This window comes from Nothoprocta perdicaria, unplaced genomic scaffold (genome assembly GCF_003342845.1).
Source record: "Nothoprocta perdicaria isolate Ctin4 unplaced genomic scaffold, notPer1 scaffold_5, whole genome shotgun sequence".
Lineage (NCBI taxonomy): Eukaryota > Metazoa > Chordata > Aves > Tinamiformes > Tinamidae > Nothoprocta > Nothoprocta perdicaria.
The window spans coordinates 8,376,410-8,397,688 of NW_020455754.1; the positions used below are offsets into that span (position 1 = coordinate 8,376,410).

Consider the following 21,279-nt stretch of genomic DNA (forward strand, 5'->3'; position numbering starts at 1 on the left):
CACAGGTGCTCCCGAGCGCCAGCTGCTCGAGGCTGCAAACACAGAGCAGGCACAGGGGAAGGGCGACACTTTTAAATCCAGCCCAAATCAGGCTGCTCTCACACCTGCCCCACAGCAGTGCAGCATTTTAGTAATTAAAAACGGAACAAACCACCCCAACTGCTGTGCCAGGACCACGCACTCAAATCCCAGCAACAGCAGCATCTGCACTTTGGGGAGCAAGCCCCAAACAACTGCTTTTCCCTTGGGGGGGTGTCAAGCTGGTTCTACAACCCCAGCAGAAGCCGCCTCCAAGAGCCCTGTCTGCCCCAGCCAGCCCCCTGTGCCCCCCAGCACCAGCTCTGCCTCCACTACAGCCAAGAGGGGCCCAGGGGCCAAAGGCAGGCCTGGGGGCTTCCTGCCCCTTCCCTTCGGAGCGGCGCGAGCACAATCTCACCGTTTCTCTTTTATTGCATTTTCCATAAAAAAAAACTCACGAAAAATTATGCAGCCTTGGCCAAGAGCAGCTGCTGGGCACAGCTGCGCAGCACAACTCCAGGGAAGGGAGAATCGTCGTCGCCAGTGTCAGAATAAAAAGTAAACCCAAGAGCTCTCTCCATGGGTAGCAAAAAGACCGACACCACAAATCACAGGAAGAAAGGGAGAAAAAAGAAAGAGTAAAAGTTTCTCTTAAAAATATAGCTCTGTGAAGAGAGAGAAAAAGGGATGTCTGGGTGTCAACTAGGAGGAAAGCAGTCTATGCAAGCTGGCTCTTCTCTGGTCAAACTGCCTCCTTTAGTTCAGTTCTAGTGCAACGGGTGAGCCATCGGCAGGGGAGGTAAAACACTTCTCCAGGCCCCAGCAGGACAGGAGGAGGCAGAAAGTTACACCACTCTGCTCTAAAAGTCACAGTTAAAAGGAGGAGTTATAAATTACTATTAAAAAAAAAGTTGGAATTCTCCTGTTGGGCTTCCTTTTCCTCTCTTCTGCTTGATCTTCATTCATAAATCCTTACTGACAGGGCCACGGTACCTTTGAGGAAAGGAGTTAAAGAGTTAGGGAGAGGGAAGAAAGGAATTGCCTAGAGCTGGGTGGATCCATCCAATCCACCTCGAGGTGGCTACAAAACCACCCTCTAATTCACATGACTTTTCCAAGCTCCCTGTGGTCAGCAGGGACTGGCAGACACTATCAGAGGTCACTCATCTCTGCTGATGGCAGAGGACATCAACGTCTAGGCTGGATATCCAGCTTGCAGCAGCTAGAGAGAGAGCTGAGAACAACCTCATGCCCAGAGGCCAGCACGCTGCTCACTGACCCTCTTACACTGCTCTGCTCCCTGGTCCTCTCTCCTAAGGCCAGACTGCTTCACAGAGCGGTTGCTCAGCAGCCAGACCTGGCTCCTGCGACCGGCCCAGGAGTTTGGGCAGAGGTTACTGCTGTTCAGAGAGCTACCAAGTGACACCTTCCACAGGCCTTGTACCTTTTCATAATTCTTCAGGCTCGGTTGTTTTCTTCTTCTAAAAGGAAAAGGGAGAAAATATAAATCAGTATCATGTGCACAATCAGCACACAGAGCCCAGCAGTTCCTCTGCTGCTGTCTCCACAGGGATAAAGTCCACAACGAGGAACACATCCTATTTTCTCCCTCTGTCCCCTCTTCTCACCCTGGGGATGGGATGCAACAGCCTGCTAAGCCCTCAGGGGCTCCAGATGCTGCTGGGACGAGCCCCATTAGCACTGCGCCAAACGGCCCTCCCTGCTGTAGCCTGTTCCAGGGTCCTGCACGTACCTTCTTCTTCTTCTTGTGACCTTCAGCAGAGCTTTCTGCTACCGGCTCCCCTTCTGAAGATCCTTTTTTGCTCTTCTTCTTCTTTTCTTTTCCATTCTTCTTTTCTAGGGGAGAGAAAGAATTTAACTGAGAGAGTGGATCTGCTAAAGGCAGTGCCCGAGCAGCATTTGACTTCACCCCAAACACTGGAGGAAGCTTAGTTAGAAAGGGGGCACCCCCAGCAGGTCCTTGACCACTTCTAAAGCCTTCTGGAGCACTAACTCTTGGCAACACTTCCTGCACAAGGCAGTTGTCCTCAGGGCCCCTTCTCCAACACCAACGGGCCAGGGGGGTTAGATCTCACCACATCATGCAGTGTGGGCAGAATCACACAGGATTCCTCCCAGTGGCTGCCTCGGTGCCAGAGTGGTGGGGCACACGTGAGAAATCAGAGCAAGGGGAGCTGCCCACACAGGCCGGACACACAGCTCAGCTCAGCACGACCACGCCAGGAGGTTCCAGCTCACCTCTGTGCAACAGCCCACACAAGCACTGATGGACACGGCCCCGTCTCCTTCAAAATAAAGGGCTGTATCTCTGCAGAACAGTCACCCCAGCAGCTCTGGCCCACCCATTCCATCTTCTCTCTTTTATTTTAGGTAGCAAAAGCCCACAAGAGCCAGCACAGAATCAGCTCTGATTTGCAAGTGCAGTAGGAAATGCTCTGCGTAGGAAAATTCCCTTTGCATTAGGGCAGCAAACAGCATTAGAGAGAGGCGTGCAGGGGCAGGAAGCACTCTCAATTAGGAGCAGCAAGCAAAAGGCTGGTACTATCCTCCCCTTTCTCCTGGGGTTTGAAAGCTGCAGTAATAACCCCAAGCCAAATCCCTCAAAATGAGCAGCTCACCGTGTTGTCACAGGAGGCACCGTGATGAGGCAGGGCCAGGGAAGGGCTCTGTCACCCTACGGGAAGCAGCAGTGTCTGACAGGACAGATGACAGCCCGGATTTCAAGGCTGATGTTTTTTGAAGAGGCTGCCAGCGAGGGGACACGTGCAGGCAGCTCTGACTAACACCAAACCCTGTGTATGTGAATGCTGCCTTTCATCTACCATGCCCACAGCTCCATGTCAGGCTCCGGGGGGGAAGCAGCCTTTCTGCCTGCCTTTCCCAGCTGCACTGCAGCTCGGCTCTCCGTCATCACGTGCTGCATTTCCCCCAGCAGAGCCATTTGCCCTGCAGACACAGAGCAGGGCATCATGCAGAGCCTTAGGGCAGGCAGAAACCAGCCCGGAGGCTTCAGGGTTTGCAGCTAGTCAGAGCTTGCCCCAAGCACAGGAGAGATGGGGGGGAGTCCACACATGGAGCATAAACAGCCCCCAGCAGCTTTCGTGCAGACACATTTAAATCACTGCCTGCAAGAGAGCAGCTTCAGCCACAGGAAAGGCCAGGAAAGGAGAAATCCTAGAGGAACAGGTCACAGCAGCACACCACTGAAGATATACAGGACCATCAGCTTGCTCTGCAAGCAGCAAGGATCAGTAGGACAACAAGTATGAGCATTATGTAACTCCTGCTGTGCTGGGCACAGGACAGAGCGAGACAGAGGAGCCAAGTTGGCTGCTTGCAACACAGCTTGCTGATGGGACTGCAGAAACACACTGCCGTGGTTTGAAAACCTGCCACTGGCGTTGGGTGGGCCAAGCAGGAAGCTAACAGGAAAGCAGGTGCTGTTTATATGGCCCTGCACCAGAGGCTGAACATGCAACAGCAGCAAAAGCCTATTGCAAATGCAGCCTCGAGTGATGGGTAGTGCTTAGATGCTTACTTTTATTGGATTTTTTCTTGTCCTTGCTCCCTGGTAGCTTCTCCACGTCACCAGCTGCTTTCTTCTTTTTCTTTTTGGGCACTTCTTCACTATCCTGCCCTTTCCGCTTCTTCTCCTTGGGCTGCCCAACTGCTCCATCCTCCTCTCCTGGCCTTTTCCGCTTCTGAGAAGCTTTCTGCTTCTTGTTCTCCTTGTCTTTGCTCTTGGGCGCTTTCACAGCCTTGTCAGCCGTGGAGGACGGTTTCTTCTTTTCCTTCTTTTCTTTTTTTTCCTTCTTTTTCTTCTTCTTCTCTTCCACCGTTTGCACTGCAGGGATTTTGGCGGCAGTGGTAGCCTCGCTTTCGTTGCTTGAGCTGGGCTCCTCTGACTCTGGGATGGAGAGCAGGGCGTATGGCAACGGGTTTCCTTGTGTCCCTTTTGCCCCAGTGTCATTCTGCTTCACTGCAAGGGCTTTCTTGCCTGGGGAAGCTTTGAGGCTGCCGTGACTCGGTGCTGTCTTCCCGGCTGCTTTCTCTTTGCCAGTAGGTCCTGCGGCTTCCTGCCCTGGAGGGGGTTTGTCCTCTGCAGAAACAGTGATGAAAGAGATGACAAATTCAGGGAGCTTTTTAAAAATAAACACACACAAATAAAAAGCAAAAACAATTAAACAAAGAGCACTACAGGCTACACAGTTACCAGTGTGTTTAAAAGAGAGGCTTGCAGTTCTCCCTGCTGGGTAAATCTGCCTGCCACCTTACGTAGAGCAGGGAAAGATGCCTTTGTTCTAGCACTACTTATCTGGGAAAGGAAATGGGTGACAAGGAGCAGCACAGTTTTGTCCACACCCAAGGGAAACAGGGCCTAGGCTAGTGCAAAATGAAGCATAAGAAGGGTGAGCAGGGCACAGTCCTTCTCCAGGAAGTCAGGGACTTCCCAAGGCGGAGGTGGCACCCGCAGACCATATCTAAGAGGCACCAATGACTTATCTTATCTGGCCGGCACCAGGGCCTTCCCTCACATTTCAAGCCTACTCAGCAGCTTGTTGCACAACTTAATGATTCACCTGCCACAAAGGCCAACCAACCCAACTGAAGCTCAAGAGCTGGTCACAGCTCAGCCAGAGCCAATGTAGAGGTACCAGGGTTGCACTAGAGCAGAAACATCTTCCAGCTCTGAATTTTACAATTCAGGAAACAACTGATGAGGCAAAGAAGTGGTAGGACATCTCATTTTGCCACAAGCCTTTCCGTTCATTTACCTTTCTCCTCCCTCCAGACATGCAAAGTGAACAGAGCACAGAGAGACCATGGGGAGACTCAACAGCAGCAGTGCAGAGTAGAGGAGGCTCCTAAGCCGGTGTTTTAAGGTTCACTAGGAGCTGTTTCTACTGCAGCACACGGACACCACGAGCACAGGCAGCAGGGAGAACCCTGCCTGCTCCCATGGGCTACAGTAATTAGTGCAGTAATTACTGCAGGACGTGGAGGAGGCCAGAGCACAGTGTAAGCAGGCGGCAAGTGGAAGGGGATGTGCAAGGAGGCCGTGTCATGGCCAGGGGAAGCCAACAGACGGCAGCAGAGCTCCACAGTCAGGTTCTGCAGCAGAGACACCCGCGGAAGAGGCCCCGTTCCAGGGCTTTGCTGCTGGGCCAGGCAGATTTCTGGCCTTGCTGAAGGACCCACCTGCTTTCTGGACTGCAGGCGCCTGCTCAGCATCCGTGTCGGAGTCACTGCTGTCACTGCTGGAGCTGTCGGCTGCGGTTACAGGGGCCTTGGCTGGCGGGTTAGGAGCAGGCACTGCTGCTTTTGCTTGTCCTGTTTTGCCTACAGGCAAGGAAGGAACCGTCTTTGGTGTCTGAGGTGCTGCTGTTGGGACCTTGGAGAGGCCCACATAGCCTGTGAGGAGGGACTGAAGAAAGCAGAGACTAAGAGTCACTGCAAGGCAGCCTCTTAAATACCAAGCACTGAGTTTTGCTCCCATACTCCTAAAGAAGGGCCTGCGTTTGGTTACCTATGGACTGACCCATGCACTGTTTAGCCCGTCCCCATCCCTGCAGGGAGGGCAGGGTAAGGCAGGGATACCAGGAGAAGGGGGCAACCCCAACAGGGGCTGGCTGAGCTCATAGCTCATGGGGCTGGTGGCCACAGAGTTGCTCCCTTGTTCTCACCCAGCTGAGTGGACTTGGGGGAGGCTTCTGGTCATCAGCATGAGCCCCTGCAGTTAATGCACTATCCTGTGCTGCATGACCTGCACATTGCTTACAAAGGGAATTTAAAGGCTTGGGTATGGGTTAAGTTACAAAAAAAGGGGCAGGGAAACGTTTTGGGGGACCCTTCTGCTACCGACACTGCAAGCCAGTTCTCCTGGTTTAGCTCTTGCAAGGTTCTGCCTCCTCCCATCTCATTTAATAGCAGAAGGTACAAACCCTGCACCCAAAGCTTGGCTGCCTGGGGAAGTGCTCCCAGGAGCTCGGATTCAGAAGTTTTTCTCTCCCCTCCTCTGCACTGCAGAGCTCCCACTTCCATGCTGCAAACCCACTGAGCATCCTGCTTGCTCTGGCTGGGAATGCAGCGCTCTCACTCCTGCTTTGAGGCCAGGTGCAAGACCTGAGAGGATGCCAGCCTGGTCTGGCTCAAGTACCTGTGACACTGTCCCTTCTTCTTCCTCGCTGGACTCTGAGGAGGAGCTGTGGGCTGGCTCAGTCCCTCCTGGTTTCTGCTGCACACCTGCTAAAGAGCAGAGTTCATCCCATGAGACCCATCGCTGCCTCTTGGGGCTGAATCCTCCTACCCAGCACACAGGCACTGCTGCCAAGGGGACTTCTGCCCCCAGAGAAAGGGGAGTGCCCAGCAGAGCTAGGGAGCAGAACCCCCTTTCCAACCACTATCTGAAAGTGATGCCTTCCAAGAGGCAAAAAAAGGAGTGCTGACAAAAAGCACAGCCAGGCTAGGGCTGGGCACGAGCACACCTCTTGGCATGACATAGAGGACATCTCCTCAGGAGAACTGACCAGGTTTGGAGACCTGTTTGGGCGTCTCCTCCTTGTCACTCTCGGAGGAACTGCTGCTGTCTGAGGTCTCCTCTGCTTGGGTGGGCAGCGTGGCCTGGCTCAGCCTGGTGTCCTGGGCAGGCTGCAGCCCTGGCTTCTTCTGCACAGCAGTGGGGTTTCTTGGCACTGAAGCAGCCTGTGGAGCAGCAGCGTTGGTTGGAGGTGCTTTCCCTGCAGGAGCTGCCTGCTTTGGGCTTGGAGGACGAAGGGCCTAGGGAGAGGAAGAAGAAATATATCTGAAAGGAGGAGAAATTGCTGATTCCTCTGAACTACAGAAATCATCTCCTAATAGGCGGGCTTAGACCACCTGGACTCTCCTTCAGCCACACTGCTCCAGTTCCTGGCTCACTGGAGCCCAGCACCTTCCAAGCAGGAAGATGAGACCCCCACCCTCCCCAACCAAAAAGCAGGGAGCTAGGGCCTGGTAGGAAAGTCCTCTCCGTTGAGCCTGCTGCTATTGCAAAAGGAGGAGGAAAATAAAGCCAGCTGGGAGGCAGCAAAGGTGACAGGGCTGCCTCTCCCTCATCTGCTTCCCTTTGTCATATGGGGACATGGTTTAAAACAACTCCCCTCGCTCGGAGGGGCCACGTCCCTAGCTGCCTGCACGCCCGACTCCCGCACCCCCCCGCCTGCCGCCCTCCCCAGAGAGGCTCCTGCGCCCCTACCTCTCCCACAAGCAGGTCGCTCTCCGAGGAATCGCTGCTCGAGCTCTCGGACACTCTGCAAGCCGGCGGCGCGGCGGCTTGGATGCCCTTCCCCGGGGGCAGCGTGGCGTTAGCCTTGGCAGCCGCTGTGCTTGCAGCCCTGCCTGCTTTGACGTTCTGCTGCGTCAGACTCTAAGGCAGATATAAAAGAGTCAGGCCAGAGCACAAGTCGAGAGGGAAAAGAAGTAGAAGCACAACGCAACCCTCCACCTCCCGACCCCTGCATCATTTTCAGGATAGCTCCAAGGCTGATATATTTTCTTCCTTCACCGTTTTGCTTCAGTGTGAGCCTCCAAGCAGGGCCTCCAGCAGATTTAGAGCATCCATGTGAGGGCCAGCACATCTGGGTGTATCTACTGCAATAATCAAGTGCCCAAATGGCATCTGCCTGGGAGCAAGAAGCTGAAATGCGACATACTTGAAGCCCCCAGGATACCTGTCCACCGCAGCACCAGGAGGACAGCAAGATGCAAAGGCTGTCTCGCTGGATGGAGATTCAAACTCCAGGCTTTCTCCTACACTCAGACATCACATGAGGTTTAGCTGGCTACACAGACAAAGCAGGGACATCAACGGTAGGGCAAATTTGTCCTCAGGTTCACTAGCAAGTCAAGGATTAGATAGCAAGTTAACAAGAACAGTTGTGTTTCCTGACACCTGAAGTGTCCCATGTGCTAACATGAAGTGTCCCAGGAGCTAAAAAGAGAAAAGCCAGGAGCATGGATGAGGGAAATCAGACACTGACATCATGTCCAAGGCACAAATGCCAGCAGAGGAGAGAGCAGGAGCGACGCAGGAGCGCTCAGCCTCCTGCTTTGTGTTACAAACAAGGCTACGTAAGCAGCTGTCCCTCCCCAGATCTCTGACAAGCTGCGCCTTTGTGGGCTGAGGCTTCTCACACACAACATCTGGCCTTCGGGGAGGAAGGCAGCGCTCCTCGATGGGGAGAGCCGCGAGTCGAACGTGCGCTTTGAGACGTCTTGCACACAGCTCCAGTTACAGCAACTGCCTTGTTTTATCCAGCTGTGGTATTGCAAACAAGCTTTAATCAAGCAGTGTGCTCAGGCTGGCTGGCTGCCCACCAGCTGGGGAGAAGGCAGCCTTTGCATCAACCACAGCCTCCAGCAAGGATGTTGACCAGAAAGGTGATGTGTATGTGTGGGAAGAGAAGTGCACTGGGCTGCTAAGCCCTGAGCTCAGAGCACCTGCCCCTTTTGCAGTGGGGAAACCACCAGCAAGCAGGAATGACAGTCACACTCCCCAGTCAAAGCTTCCTCACGGGGTTTCTTCCCTGGCCTCAGCACAGCAGAGGATCAGAAGAGAATCAAGTAAGAAAACTGGGACTGACTCCTCCGCACTCAGATCACCCTCACTGTGAGTGAGCAGAGATCACTCGTGAGCTAGACCAGGGCTGAGAAGGGCGTGAGGCTGGGCCACGCTGCGCAGGGTCAGTGTGAGGCAGTGCTCCTCGTGCCGACACGAGGCTGCCTCCATCCTCTAGGAGTCGGACTCCTATTCTGACTGAAAGGCAGCACAGCCCATGTTGCTCCTCAGGACAGATCCAGCAGCCTCCTGTGGGTGGTGGAGCAATAACCAAGCAGCCTCCGGCTGCCGTCCACACCAAGGTGGGCTTGGGAGGAGTCAGGGGGCAGGCTGCCTTGCAGCCACCTGGCTCAGGGAAGGACTGCCCAAAGGAATTTGGCAGTTTTTCCAGTTGGTTTACCTTCTAGGTCTAGGGAAGGGGGACAGAGTCCAGGAGATCTGGCCTCATGTGTCTAGTCATGTTCCTGCCAAAACAGTTGCATCCTCCCCTACTCACACACTGCAAGCTTGCTGAGGCAGAGATATGTACCCAGAACTCAGGTCACTGAGACCCAGAAACGCTGTCAAGAAGCCTGGATCTAGCCAAAAGGAGGGGTCCTCTCTCTATCATTCATCATCCACCCAACTATCATCTTGCAAGTTTTCTCATGAGTGTGTGGGGCAAAGAGTGTCCACATGGAGCAGGTCAGCACCTCCTTACCTGTGAAGGGGGAATTATTTCCTCCTCCGAATCGGACTCCTCACTGGAATCGTCGCTGCTCTCGGCAGGCGGAGGGGCTGGTGCTGGCACCGGTGCTGGAGCTGGTGCCTTCTTCCCACCCGCTGGCTTGGGCACAGCGTTGGTTTTCACTGTAGGAAAAGCAAGGGAGATTGTCACCAAAGCAAGAGTTGTTCTTGGCTGGCCAGGGCAGGAACTATTACATCGGCCAGGGCAGAGAAGGAAGCCCAAGAGGAAGAGGGGAAGAGGTCCTTACCACTACCAGGAGCCTTACCAGCTGGTGGAGGCCGCTGCTGTGCCACGGGCGTCTCTTCTTCACTGTCAGAAGAGTCACTGCTCTCACTCTCAGAGGTCTGGCTTTTCAAGGTGCCTCCCGCTGGCTTTTCAGGTCCTCCAACTTCAGCAGCCTCGCCTGGGATGGGAACTTGTCCAGGCTGTTCTGTTAATCTCTTAACAAAAAAGAGAAATACAAACACAGAAATGCAGCGTTACCAGAGGTTTCGGTTAGTGGTTTAAGTGCATTTACAGCTCAAGCTAGGTTTTGTTTTGCCCTTAAACAGCTGTTGCTAACACTCACTCCATCCTCAGCGGGTCAAAGATTGGAAAGGGCTTCAGTTACTGCCTTGACTGAGCTGCTGAAAATGCACACGTTCATTTAGCAACGTGCCTTTGACGAGAAATCCAAGTGCATCCGATCTCCAGAGTGTGCCGGGCTAAGGGCGCTCGTACATCTTGCTGCAACGAGACTTCAGGAGGAGCCTTCCAGCAGAGCAGGTCAGTCAGGACAGCTGCTGCGCCAGGGTCCCTCTGCACCACCAGCTCTCAGAGCAAACCCTCAGCCAGCAGTACCTCAGGCTGCCTTGCAACTCCCTAATGAAGTGCAGATAACCTGGAGAGGAGTCTGAAGGGAAGAGCGGCACCCCAACCCTCAAGCCCCCTCCAAAGCCTCTCATGGGAGCACAACCTCTCCCTAGCTCAAGGAATCAGAAGGAACCTGAAAGTCTTGTGCCAAAATATTTGTAATTCAAAGAAGGTATCGGAGCAGCTACTACCCCCAGCGCTGCTGGAGAGCTCAGCACAGAGACAGGCTGCCACAGGAGCTGGGGAATGCAAACAACAGGCAGAAACAGACCTGCGGCTACGACTGAGCCCTTTGGAAATTAACCTGTCAACAGGCCTAAGAGTTGGAAAACAACGAACCACTCACTTGGGCTGTGCCATCCCACAGCACACGGATCTATGCTGATAGCTGGGACACAAGTGAGGCCGGGATGAGCTCCTGCCCCAAGAGGCTGCTGTGTGAGCACCAGGCAGCCAGCGTTACTGCAGCACCAGGCACACAATTCCAGGGAACAGCTCCTCTTCCTGCCCCTCTCCCAGCTCGGACACAGGGCTGGGAACATCCTCCCGTGCCCCTGGGCAGGCAGGAGGGGAAAAGGGACCGGTCCTGCTGCACGGCCACTGCAACCTCCTTCGGCAGTGCCGCTTATCCAGTGACTCTGCTCCCACCTCAGAGCCCTTCGTCCATCCCACAGCAGGGGGACAGGGGCACCCGGGCACTGCTGGCTGGCATGGGGGCTGCTCCCGGCCACCAGCCCCATGGCTTCCCAGGGAGACGGATCTTACTGCGCTTCCCGGCACAGCCCCGCCGAGACTGCTGACCATTCCCAAGACAAACGCTCAACAGACACCAGCACCTGCATGTTTATCCCACCACAGAGCAGCTCTCTGAACAAGCCAAGCACATTTTGACTCCGCTCGGAGAAACAGAAACCTCCAAAGCGCTCGGGGAGGGGGGAAGGCAGAGCCGGGCTGCTTTGTTTTGATACCCGTGAGTCACTCTCTCCAGGAGAGAGGCCAGATTTGCAACAGCAAAGACAGAGCTACTTGAAGCGGAGCAGGATTCACTTGGTCTGCACGTACATCCATCCCCAGCACGGTACCCAAGGGAAGAGCCTGCCAAGATCAAACCCTGCTCACTCATTTCTAAGGCCTCCATCGCAACGGGGCGGGTTTCTGCTCTGCGCAGATGCACAGCGTGAGGGCTGCTCTCTGCGCGGCACAAACGACTGGCAGAGGGCTGTGGAAAAACTGTCCACGGGCAGCCTGACACAGAAATAACACTGCAGCATCCTCACAGAAACCTCTTTGAGGTTCCCACAGCCGGAGGATTCCTTGGACGCTCTCAGGTGGGAGCCAACGTCCCTCCATCCCCGTCATCTCATTCCCTGCCCGAGGCCAGCAGGTGCCACACGCTATGGCACGGTGCCACGCAGGCTCAATCACACCCAGGGATTGGGGTAAGACAAGCGGGGAGTTTCTGACATCTCAGAGAACCAGGCAGCTTGGGTAGCTGACGGGAGGAGCGGAGCAACTCAGAGGAAGCCCGTTTTCCTTCTCCCTCGCCAGTCCCCAGAGCAGGAGCTGCCTGCAGATCAGGCCGAGAATGATGACTCAGGTGCCACACAGCCCATCTGCCGCGCGCAGCGGCCGTTCGCATCCTGCAGCTCTGCGTGGCGAGAGCGGGGCGCAGCAGCACCCCGGCACGTGCGCCCAGCGGATCACGAGCACCAAGCTCCGGCGCATGGAAGCGCTGCCAGAGCAGCGGAACTGGGACTAGCAGCTCAGCTGGGTCACGACACGGGGAAGGGAGGGATTGACGCCTGCATGGAGCTGGAACTGGATCGAGGAGGAGGGTAAAGGGGAGATTGGGCCTTCCCTCACTGTTCCATGGGAAAAAATACAGGTTTCAGGCAAAGCTTCTGCCAGCACAGCCTGCGCAAGTTGCCTTGGATGATCAAGAAACGTACAGGATGCCAACACACACATGCATAGAGCTCAGCTCAACACTGCTGAGCAGAAACCAGAGCCTGCACACAGAGTTTAGTGCCATTTTTATGGCAAAATGTCCAGGAAAGGGGAAGCAAAGCAGAACAAACAGCTCCAAAAGCAGCCACTCACAGCATCTTTAAGGTCAGTCCAGACTGTCCCCCATCACCATTCTCTTAAAAAAAAAACCCTGCAAACACCTTGTCAACTTTTTTGACTAAATATTCCTGCGTGTTCACGGGTAAACATACCAATTAAGCAGTTCAATTTAGGCATGATGTTCATTTTAATTGTGCTAATCCACCCCCACAGGGAAAGATGAAGCAGCTTCCAACGCTCTGTATCTGTTTGGATCTTGCACGGAAGCCAGAGGAAGTTGCAGGATGCAGTAAGTCCGTGGTTAGCATATGCCCAAGTAGCAGATGGTGAGGATGAGCTAAGAAGAGCTTGACTGGGAGGACAGGACTGTGGACAAGGATATGCCTATGGGCTTAACTTCAGGCTTCGCTCATGGTCTCTGCCTGCAGGCTACTAACACAGGGAGAAACCGCCTCCTTGGCAAAAATAGAGCTCCCTTGATCACAAGTTTTTCCCTGCTGGCTGTGGTAGATGAAGGGTAATCAGCAGCTTGAAGAGGAAAGATGATGAGGTGGTTAAATAGCCATCAGCAAGAGAGCTACCTGCTGTGGCCAGCTCCACACCAACACTGGGGACAGCAAACCCAGCCCAGCAGGTCCTTCATCTCCCACGCTGCTTGAAGGGATGAGCCATGTTCGTTTTATAGCGAGCATCCCCATGGCAGAGCTACGGGAAGAGCTGCTCCTGCCACCCAGAGCTGAATCTTCACATATAACCGTGCAGGAAGAGAGCAGCACAGAACCAACTGTTAGAGATGCACCCGCCTCCACCCACGTCGGCAGGCCAAGGCTATAAAGACAAAATGCAGAGCCTCCCCTCTCCGGCGGCTGCCTGTCACTAGCAAAAGGACGTGTTGACAAAGAGCCTCTTTGCAAGGACACGTGAGGCTCTACCCCCAAGTTCTCTGCCTCCCTAGCAAACAACAGCTCCTGCCTGGGAAACGCAGCGCTCAGGCCTTGCTTTCGGGCCACTGTCTGAAAGGCTCCGCAGCTCTGTCTCATTGCAGGACTCTCCACATGTCAGATCTAGGACTATCAAGGTCCTGTTTCACCACGTGAAGCAGAGCGAGCCCCACCCTGTGCAAGCAAGCGAATGCTCTCAAGAAAGGATTTGTTTCCCAACAACTTGAGCCATGTAGGCCTGAGCCTAGCCTGGGTTTAGGGCCTTCCCTCAAGAAGAGCCTAACACTCCCTTCATAGGAGGGCCAAGCTGTTGGTGACCCCTCAGAGTAGCAAAGCACGAGTGGAGAGTCCTGATGTATTTGCTCCTCACAGACTACACTGCTGTTGGGACACCTCCCCTCATCCGGGCTTTCCTGTTGCCTCTCACAACAGTTTTTGCATCAGAGAAGAGCCAGACGAGCTCCAGCACAGAGCGAGATACCTGGTAACTCCCAGCTATCCCCCAAGAAGTCCTTTGTCTTCATATGGTGGGAATAAAGAGATAAAAATAACACGTAAATAGAGCCACACATGAGTGAGCAGTTATCCATACTCGTTTCCAGGTAGAAGCCAAGACTCCTCCCAGGGGAGGCAAGGAGCAAAGTACTATGTGCTGCCATTCAAGAGGGTTAGCAGCAGCACATAATGGCTGAGCTACTGTTCTGTGCATACTCTCATCATTCAAGACTGAGTTGAACGTGGCATCACCAACCTTCTGGCTTATGGGCACAGAGAGATCCTCCTCTTCGCCGTCTGAGGAGTCGGTGCTCTCCGCTGGTTCCGTGCTTTCAGCAGCCTTTGTGCCAACAGCAGTCCTTTGCAGGCCATTTTTGCCCTGCTTTGGCACTGTTGGTTTTGGTGCCGCCTTCCCTTGGGCTGATGGAAGAGCTTTTGCTGGAGCTGCTTTGCTGGAGAGTGACGCTGCCGGGGTTGGTTTCACTGGGGATGGGGTGGCCGGGGAGGATTTTGGAGGTGGCTTTGTCTGGAAAGAACAACAACAGCATGAACCAAGATGAATCCCACAGTAGAACAAATCATACACTCAGACTGGAATGAAGGGAAGAGATTTCAGTGCCCTCTGTAAAAGACAAATGCTAAAGGGAGATTAGCAACTGGCAGGAAAGATAAGGCATTCCTTCATCCAGCAATCTGGGGACAGTCTCCTAAAAGGAGAAAGCAAAACCAGACATTGCTTGTCAGCCTTCAGAGAGCACCAGTTCCCTGCAGTCAGGTAAGTTTTAGCACTCTGCACTCTCTACAGCAGGGAAACTAAGCTGCACTACAGCTTGCAAAATCAGACACTGCATATTACAATCTATAGTTGAGAGGCAAATTCAACCACAATGATTTGCCTCTCCAAGTAGGAAAGGAATTGCTGGGTTTTTTTTTTTTTTTTTAATTAATCAGTGTCATTAAAGGTAAGTTTTCACTTCAAAACCTACTCCTCCTCTGCCCTCAAAAAGAGAAAGACAAAAACATTACGGAAACTTTAAATGCTCTCCCTGCAAACATGACTTTGCTGTATACAGTGTCTGTTTAGAGATGCTTCCTTCACTGCAATTCTTAGCTTTGGGAAGGAATGCACGGAGAGACCAAGTTTCAGACAGACGCACTTGGGTTCCAGATGCGGGTTCCTCGTTTTCACTGTCTGATGAGTCGCTGCTCTCTGAAGTGTCATCAGCCTTTGCAGTCCCAAGAACTGTTGCTGGTCCAGGCTTGGCCTGGTTTGGTGCCACTGCTGCTGGCTTTACTGCTTTCTTCTTGGTGGACACTGGAGCAGCAGGTGTGCTTTTCACAGGTGTTGCATTAGCCTGCACTACTTTCACAGCTGGTTTTGCCTGGAAACGGGAAAGAAAGTTAACATCTTATATTTTTAGGAGGGAAGAAGCTGGTAGAGGGTTGGTGCCTGTTTTAAGCAAGGTCATTTTGCCAATTTGGCTGGGATAACAGGTAGGCTTGTTCAGAACTATGGGCTGTACAGCATGTGAAGAAGCAAGTTGCTTCCTCTGAGGGATGTCTGACCAGCATGAATCCTCCTGAATTTGCAGTAACTGCAGAACTGTGTGCCAGTCACCTCCTACGGATCCAAGACTCTCCCTCTGCTTCAGGCACTAGGAAGAACTAGGACAGAGGGGCTGACTGGCAGGGGTTGGTGGGGCTCTCAGTCACACTGCGTGACTCCATCGCCTTGGGTTTGGGGATCCCACACATTCCAGGAAGAGAGTGTTGACAGACTGCAGCCGCGCTTTGGAAATGCTCCCTTGCATTTTCCTCTCCCTTCACGGTTAGAGAAGTGGTTTCCTAGAAAGAAGGACCCCGGACTGGAGAGGTTACCTGGACTGCTGAAGGTGGGAGCTCCTCCTCGGAGGATGTCTCATCGCTCGATTCCTCACTGCTGCTTTCAGCCGCCGCAGCTGCCTGCTTCAGCTCTGAAACACAAGCGAGGAGATGTCACAGCTGCTGCCAGTTCTGAGTTCTTAAAGTGAGATGCTAATGCATCTTTTGAAGTCAAAAGGGGGGAAAAAAAGCAAAAGGAGAAAAAAAAAGGCAGCAGAAAGAGGTGAGAAGCAAAGAAGATTTGCAGGGAACAGGTCCCAGTCTCAGTGAAAGAGCTGGTGGCCTCCTGGGAACAGCCTCTCCAGAAAAAAGCAGAATGCCTGCAAGCTCCATTCCTCAGCACAGGCAGAGATAAGAAATCCCTCCTGGGCAGTCGCAGACCTTAAAGGCAATTGTCCAGGCAGATGCAGTATCCTGCAGGAGCACCTAGCCTGCCTGCATTTTATCTGAAAAGCAGACAAGGACTGAACTTCTAAGCTCCATTCCTTCCCTCATCTCCAAAATAGCAAAAGGGATTTTCTTGAAGACTTTAAAAAAAAAAAACCAAATATTCATTTAGCAATTGGGACCAAACACAATACCATGAAGAGCCTTTTCAGAAAGCTGAAAACATCTGCAGCATTCGCTTGGTATCTTCTCCAAATACATTATCATCTCCAATGCTGTAGCGAGGGATGCTGCTGGAGATGCTGACACACTCCTTAACCGCAGCATTTAGCACCCTAAGTGTGAGCAAGCATGCTAGATTCATCCCAGGGAGCTCCAGAGCTGCCAGCTTTGCAGTATTTTTGCAGTCTTCCTGGGAGCACGTTGTCCTCCGAGCTGTTCAGCGAGGGAGCTGGCACAGACCAGACCTCATGCGCAGCAAAACCAGAGCACACATGCTCTCCCTCACCCTCCTTACCCGCCTTGGGGGCTGCTGAATTCACTGCTGGTGTTTCCTTTTCTTCCTCACTCTCTGAAGAGCTGCTGCTCTCGGAGCTCTCTGGCGCCTTCGTCGTTTCTGGTGCTTTGCTCTGACCTCCTTTGCCCAAGGTGGCTCCTGGGGGTCCCAGCTTCTCAGGACTGGGTGGCTTTTGCCCAGCCTTGGCCAGAGGTGCAGACACAGCTGCTGTATTGGGCTTCTTATTTGACACCACAGTTCTGTGCACAGCAGAGGCCACCACTGCCTTGTCTGCCGGAGTAGCAGTTTTATTAGGAGAATGCAGGGAGTTGGCAGCTTTGCCGCTGACCACAGCTGGCTTCACCTACAGGAAACAAAAGTTAGAAGGCTGCAGACAAATAAAGGGCTAGACTAGGTATGACACATCTTAAACTGCACTCCAGCAGCTGGGCAAACCACACAACTCCTTAAGGAGGTGCTTAGGGGATGGATATCTATGAGAAGGCTTATGCCAGCACAGGAGGGTCATTTAAATATGAATTTCACCCAGCCCACATTACAGCACATGCCTCAGAGGCTGGGATGGCCCTGGCCTCAGAACAGCATCAGCCCCTAAGGTCAAAATAAACATGTTCTTACTGTCACGACTTCTTTTCCTGATGGTGCCTCTTCTTCTGATGAGGAGTCGTCATCCTCGCTGCTTTCTACGTTCACTGCTGAGTTGGTGACCAGGGGAACGCTGGCTGCAGCACAGGAGAGAGACATAGAAGTAATGCAAGAAGTGCCAGTCACCAAAATGGTCTCTGGTCCTCAGGAAGGCCCCAGCACACAGGGTAAATGCCATCTCTGCACCTGCCCCAACACCAGAGCCACTGCCCTTACCACAGGCAGGTTCCTCCAAACCGCCCTGTCTCCATGGCAGGTCCAAGGATAGGTCTGCAGCGACCAAGCCAAAACATTTCAGAGAGGGTTTCTTATCAGACTGTTCAAGTAAATGGCTCAAACATCAGTTGCATCAAGGACCTGTTTCCACCTTAGAGGCAACTGGCTTTCCAGACCAACTAGAAAGTCCTCCTTCCCTCATCTGTGAGGCTAACGTTCCTTTGTTGTCCCAAGAGATGCTACAACTGATCAGATGATGCTTCCCCATTGGGTACCATTAAGTTCCCAAGGTTACATCCAAGCTAGGACATTCATCGCTTCTTACGATGAACCATAGCAACTGATTCTACCAAAAGCAAAGACCCATTCACAAATTCAACAAATGCAGGGGAAAGGGTTCCTTGCTGAGCTTCAATTCAGCAAGCCCTACAAGAGATGAAGAACAACAGACTCTTGGAGGGACTTTTGAGGGTGGCAGCTTTGGATGCAGACATCAGGCTAGTGTGAGACATGTCAAAGCTGCTGTCCTAACCCATCAGTGATGGATGCTGGGAATAGGAAAGCTGGGCTGTACAAATGGAAGTTAACTGGAAATTCAGCAATTGCTGAACCAGGCACTGATGAGGCTTTCAGGGCTGGAAGGGGTAGTAGCAATAGAGACAACAGCTCTTGCTTCAGAGTTGATCTACATCCAGCAGGATACCGCTCTCCTCCAACCTGAGTTCCATCCCTGGGCTCAGCCTCCCCAGGGACATTAACTTACACTGCTCTTGGGGTGGGTTTCTGCCACTGCCAAACTCTAGCATGGTACAAGGGGCGCAAAATCACAGAGTTACTGGGGCAGCTACATTCATCTTGGGGGGAAACACTTCTCCAAAGAGCTACACTCACCCACACCAATCAAACAGACTCCACAGGAGAAAGAGAGGAAAAGTCTATCGGGAAGAAACAGCAAGAGAGCAGGAATTACGATACAGGGATACTCCTTCTCCCTATTCCTCAGTCTGGCTTTCTGGAGAAGCAGTCTAAACCTAAAGGGCCCAATTCCACAGGGCACTGATAGCTTTAGCAGGCATCTCTGCTCCTCAGAAGCTCTGCAGGGACACAGGTGCTCAAATAGTTGCTCTGTTTTCCCAGAAGCATCAGGGAATAGCTATCCCTTTACAAGTATTTTCTCTGGTCAAGCCAATTGGGCTGTTCTTGCACAGTCCTAGTCAGTCAAAACATGGGGAGATAAAAGTCTCCTACCCTTGACAGCTTTGGTCTTCTCTCTCTCATCATCTTCTTTCTCTGAGCTCTCGGAGCTGCTCACAGGATCAGGAACTCTGATCTTTTCTGGGACGGCTGCCTCCACATCACTTGCCTTTCTTCTCCTGGAATTCGAGGGAGTTCTGAGGAAACAGATTTGGAAGAGTAAAGAAGAGGTGTCAAAGTGTCAAAAAGGGGAATAACTCTTGAAAAAGGATGAATGTGAGCACTCATTAACGCAGCTCCTCCCAGGCCTGACAGAAGTCTTCACAGCTCCTGTGGCAATGGGAGAGATCCACAGGTATCCTGGAAGGCACATCTCTGTTGTCCTGAGGCAACTCCTGAGAGAAATTATCCTTGCAGCACTTGGAGTAGACGTTGGATAAGGACTACCTAGGACACGGTAAGAAAGTATCTTCCTCACATTAGCGGAGAAGTAAAGACATACTTGCTCAGGCTGATGTTCACCACAGAGTAAAGGCAACAGAAAGTACAGTGAGAATTTAAACTGTGTTCCAAGAGCTTAAGGAGAGCATCAAGGATGACCTCAGCTAGATGAGGAAGAGCAGGGGCGGGCATTTTCAGGCCAAAAAACCTGTGCAGCAAAAATAAGATGTGAGAATCACAGCTCCCTCACGTGAGAGGGCTTCAGCCAAGCAGGGAGCTTCTCGGTACACCTAACAGTGGGTCAATACGTCCCCCATCGCGACTGTAACCCAGGCAGAACAACTGGAGGACACAAGAAACAAGAGGCAGACTTGCCAGGTGAAACTACAGCCTAAGGGTGACACCACAGAAGGAAGAGTTCAACATGATGCAAGTTTCTGTTGCTCTCTACAGTTTAAGTTAACCGTGTCTGGAAAGGCGTGCAGTAGAGCCCAGGGGACCTGGCACACGCGACAGCCACCATCAACACCCAAGAGAGCAATAAACTGATAGAGCGAGGAACTGCAAACCCAATTCCACAGTTAGATCTTCACCTGCTTCCACAGCATCTCTTCTGCTCAGTTAAGAAAACAGTGGGGAAAAAGGTTAAGAAAACCATAACCGTGTTACACCGAGCCCCTGCTAACCTGGCTCTGCAGCTTCAACCATGTCCATCTCCACAGCACTTATTTCTACATGAAAATAAAGCACCCAGCACCCTGAGCAGGGGCAGGCACCACCTCGCAGGTGTGAAAGCCTCTTTACTGCAGCCATTCACATGCACAGGGTGTTCAGCTCTATAAACGTGAGGACCAAGCACATGAGCACGTGCAAGGACAGGCTGAAACCAAAAGCACCTTCTTTTAAACGGTAAGTTTCGCGACCTATGCCCAAATCTAACACCAGCAGCTCTGCTCACGGGCAGCTCACACGCTCAGCCACGCACAGCACACGGCTCTACGAAAGCAAAATGAAACTGGAAGTCACTTTTTCTGCCAGTGAAGCATACCTGCAACCCTAGCAATACTCCAGCATCACCCCAACATGCAAGAGGAGCACCAGGTTTTCAGAAATAGAGTAACAATTTATGCCCAAGATAAAGAAATGTTATTTTTTCTTTAATACTAGAAATAAAGCTGTGTGAACACAGGGCCTGGGGAAGAAAAATTATTACTGAAACATCCCGGCAAAGTGAAATGTGAACAAGTAACGATCATAGGAATGACAGTGCTTAGCCCGGGATGCCCGTGGGGATGATTCCAAATCCCATGGCCTGGGATTCCAAACCCCACTTCCCAGGATGCACATGGGGGTGATTCCAAATTCTATTGCTGGGGATGCACATGGGAGTGATTCCAAATCCCTCTTTCTGGGATGCACATGGGGATGATTCCAAACCTCGCTTCCCAGGATCCATGTGGGGGTGATTCCAAACCCCGCTTCCCGGGGTGCACGTGGGGGTGATTCCAAACCCCGCTTCCCGGGGTGCACGTGGGGGTGATTCCAAACTCCGCTTCCCGGGATGCAGCCACACTCACCTTTGCCAGTGGGTGAAGATCTCCTCCAGGGAGGCAGCCAGGGACGGCAGCAGCTTCTGCGGGAGCAGAGAACACGAGTTGGAGGGAGCAGGAAAACCGGGAAGCGGCCGGGACCGTCGGGAACCCCGCGGAAGGGAACAGGGCCGTCCCCATGACCCCCCTTCCCTCCGGGGCCCGCGCAGCCGCCACTTCCCGCCCGCGGCGCCGCTGGCCGCGCTGTCCCGGGCCAGGCCGCGGCGCTGCCCCCGGCCCGGTTCGGTTCGGTTCGGTTCGGCCGGTACCTGCCCCAGCTGCGCCTGCAGCTCGCGGGCCGCCCGCGCGTAGCCGCCGCGCAGCAGGTGCTGGTGGATGAGGGCGAGCAGCTCCCGCTGCCCGCGCGCCGGCAGGGAGCGCCGCGTGCCCGCCCGGCCCGGCCCGGCCCGGCCCCTTCCCGGCCCGGCCCGGCCCCTTCCGTCCCGCCGGGAGCGCTGGGAAATGGAGTGCGGCTCCGGGCCGCGAACCGGGCCTGAGTGCTCTGGGGGTGAGCTAGCAACCGAACCGAACCGAACCGGAACCCACCTGGGTCGGGGAACCGAGCCGCAACCGAATCGAGCCGGGGGAGCCGGACTGGGAGATGAACCGAGCCCAAAACCGGGCCGGGGGGGGCTGAATGTGACTGAACTGAGCCCCAAACCGGGCCCAGGGAGCCGAACCAGGAACCAAACTGG

General features: G+C 53.4%; 1 protein-coding gene across 1 annotated transcript; it reads right to left on the minus strand.

The window, feature by feature from the left end:
- Positions 1–496: 496 nt before the first annotated feature.
- Positions 497–20,946, minus strand: TCOF1 (treacle ribosome biogenesis factor 1; the record flags this gene model as incomplete). The annotated part of the gene is made up of 18 exons (XM_026047539.1): positions 497–1,011; positions 1,463–1,499; positions 1,772–1,875; positions 3,578–4,138; positions 5,239–5,464; positions 6,197–6,282; positions 6,567–6,816; positions 7,271–7,441; positions 9,333–9,481; positions 9,625–9,799; positions 13,971–14,240; positions 14,872–15,096; positions 15,593–15,687; positions 16,500–16,842; positions 17,118–17,221; positions 18,609–18,751; positions 20,573–20,628; positions 20,854–20,946. Coding segments are annotated over 17 exons (3,084 nt in total), but the record flags the coding sequence as incomplete, so codon positions are not given.
- Positions 20,947–21,279: the final 333 nt, after the last annotated feature.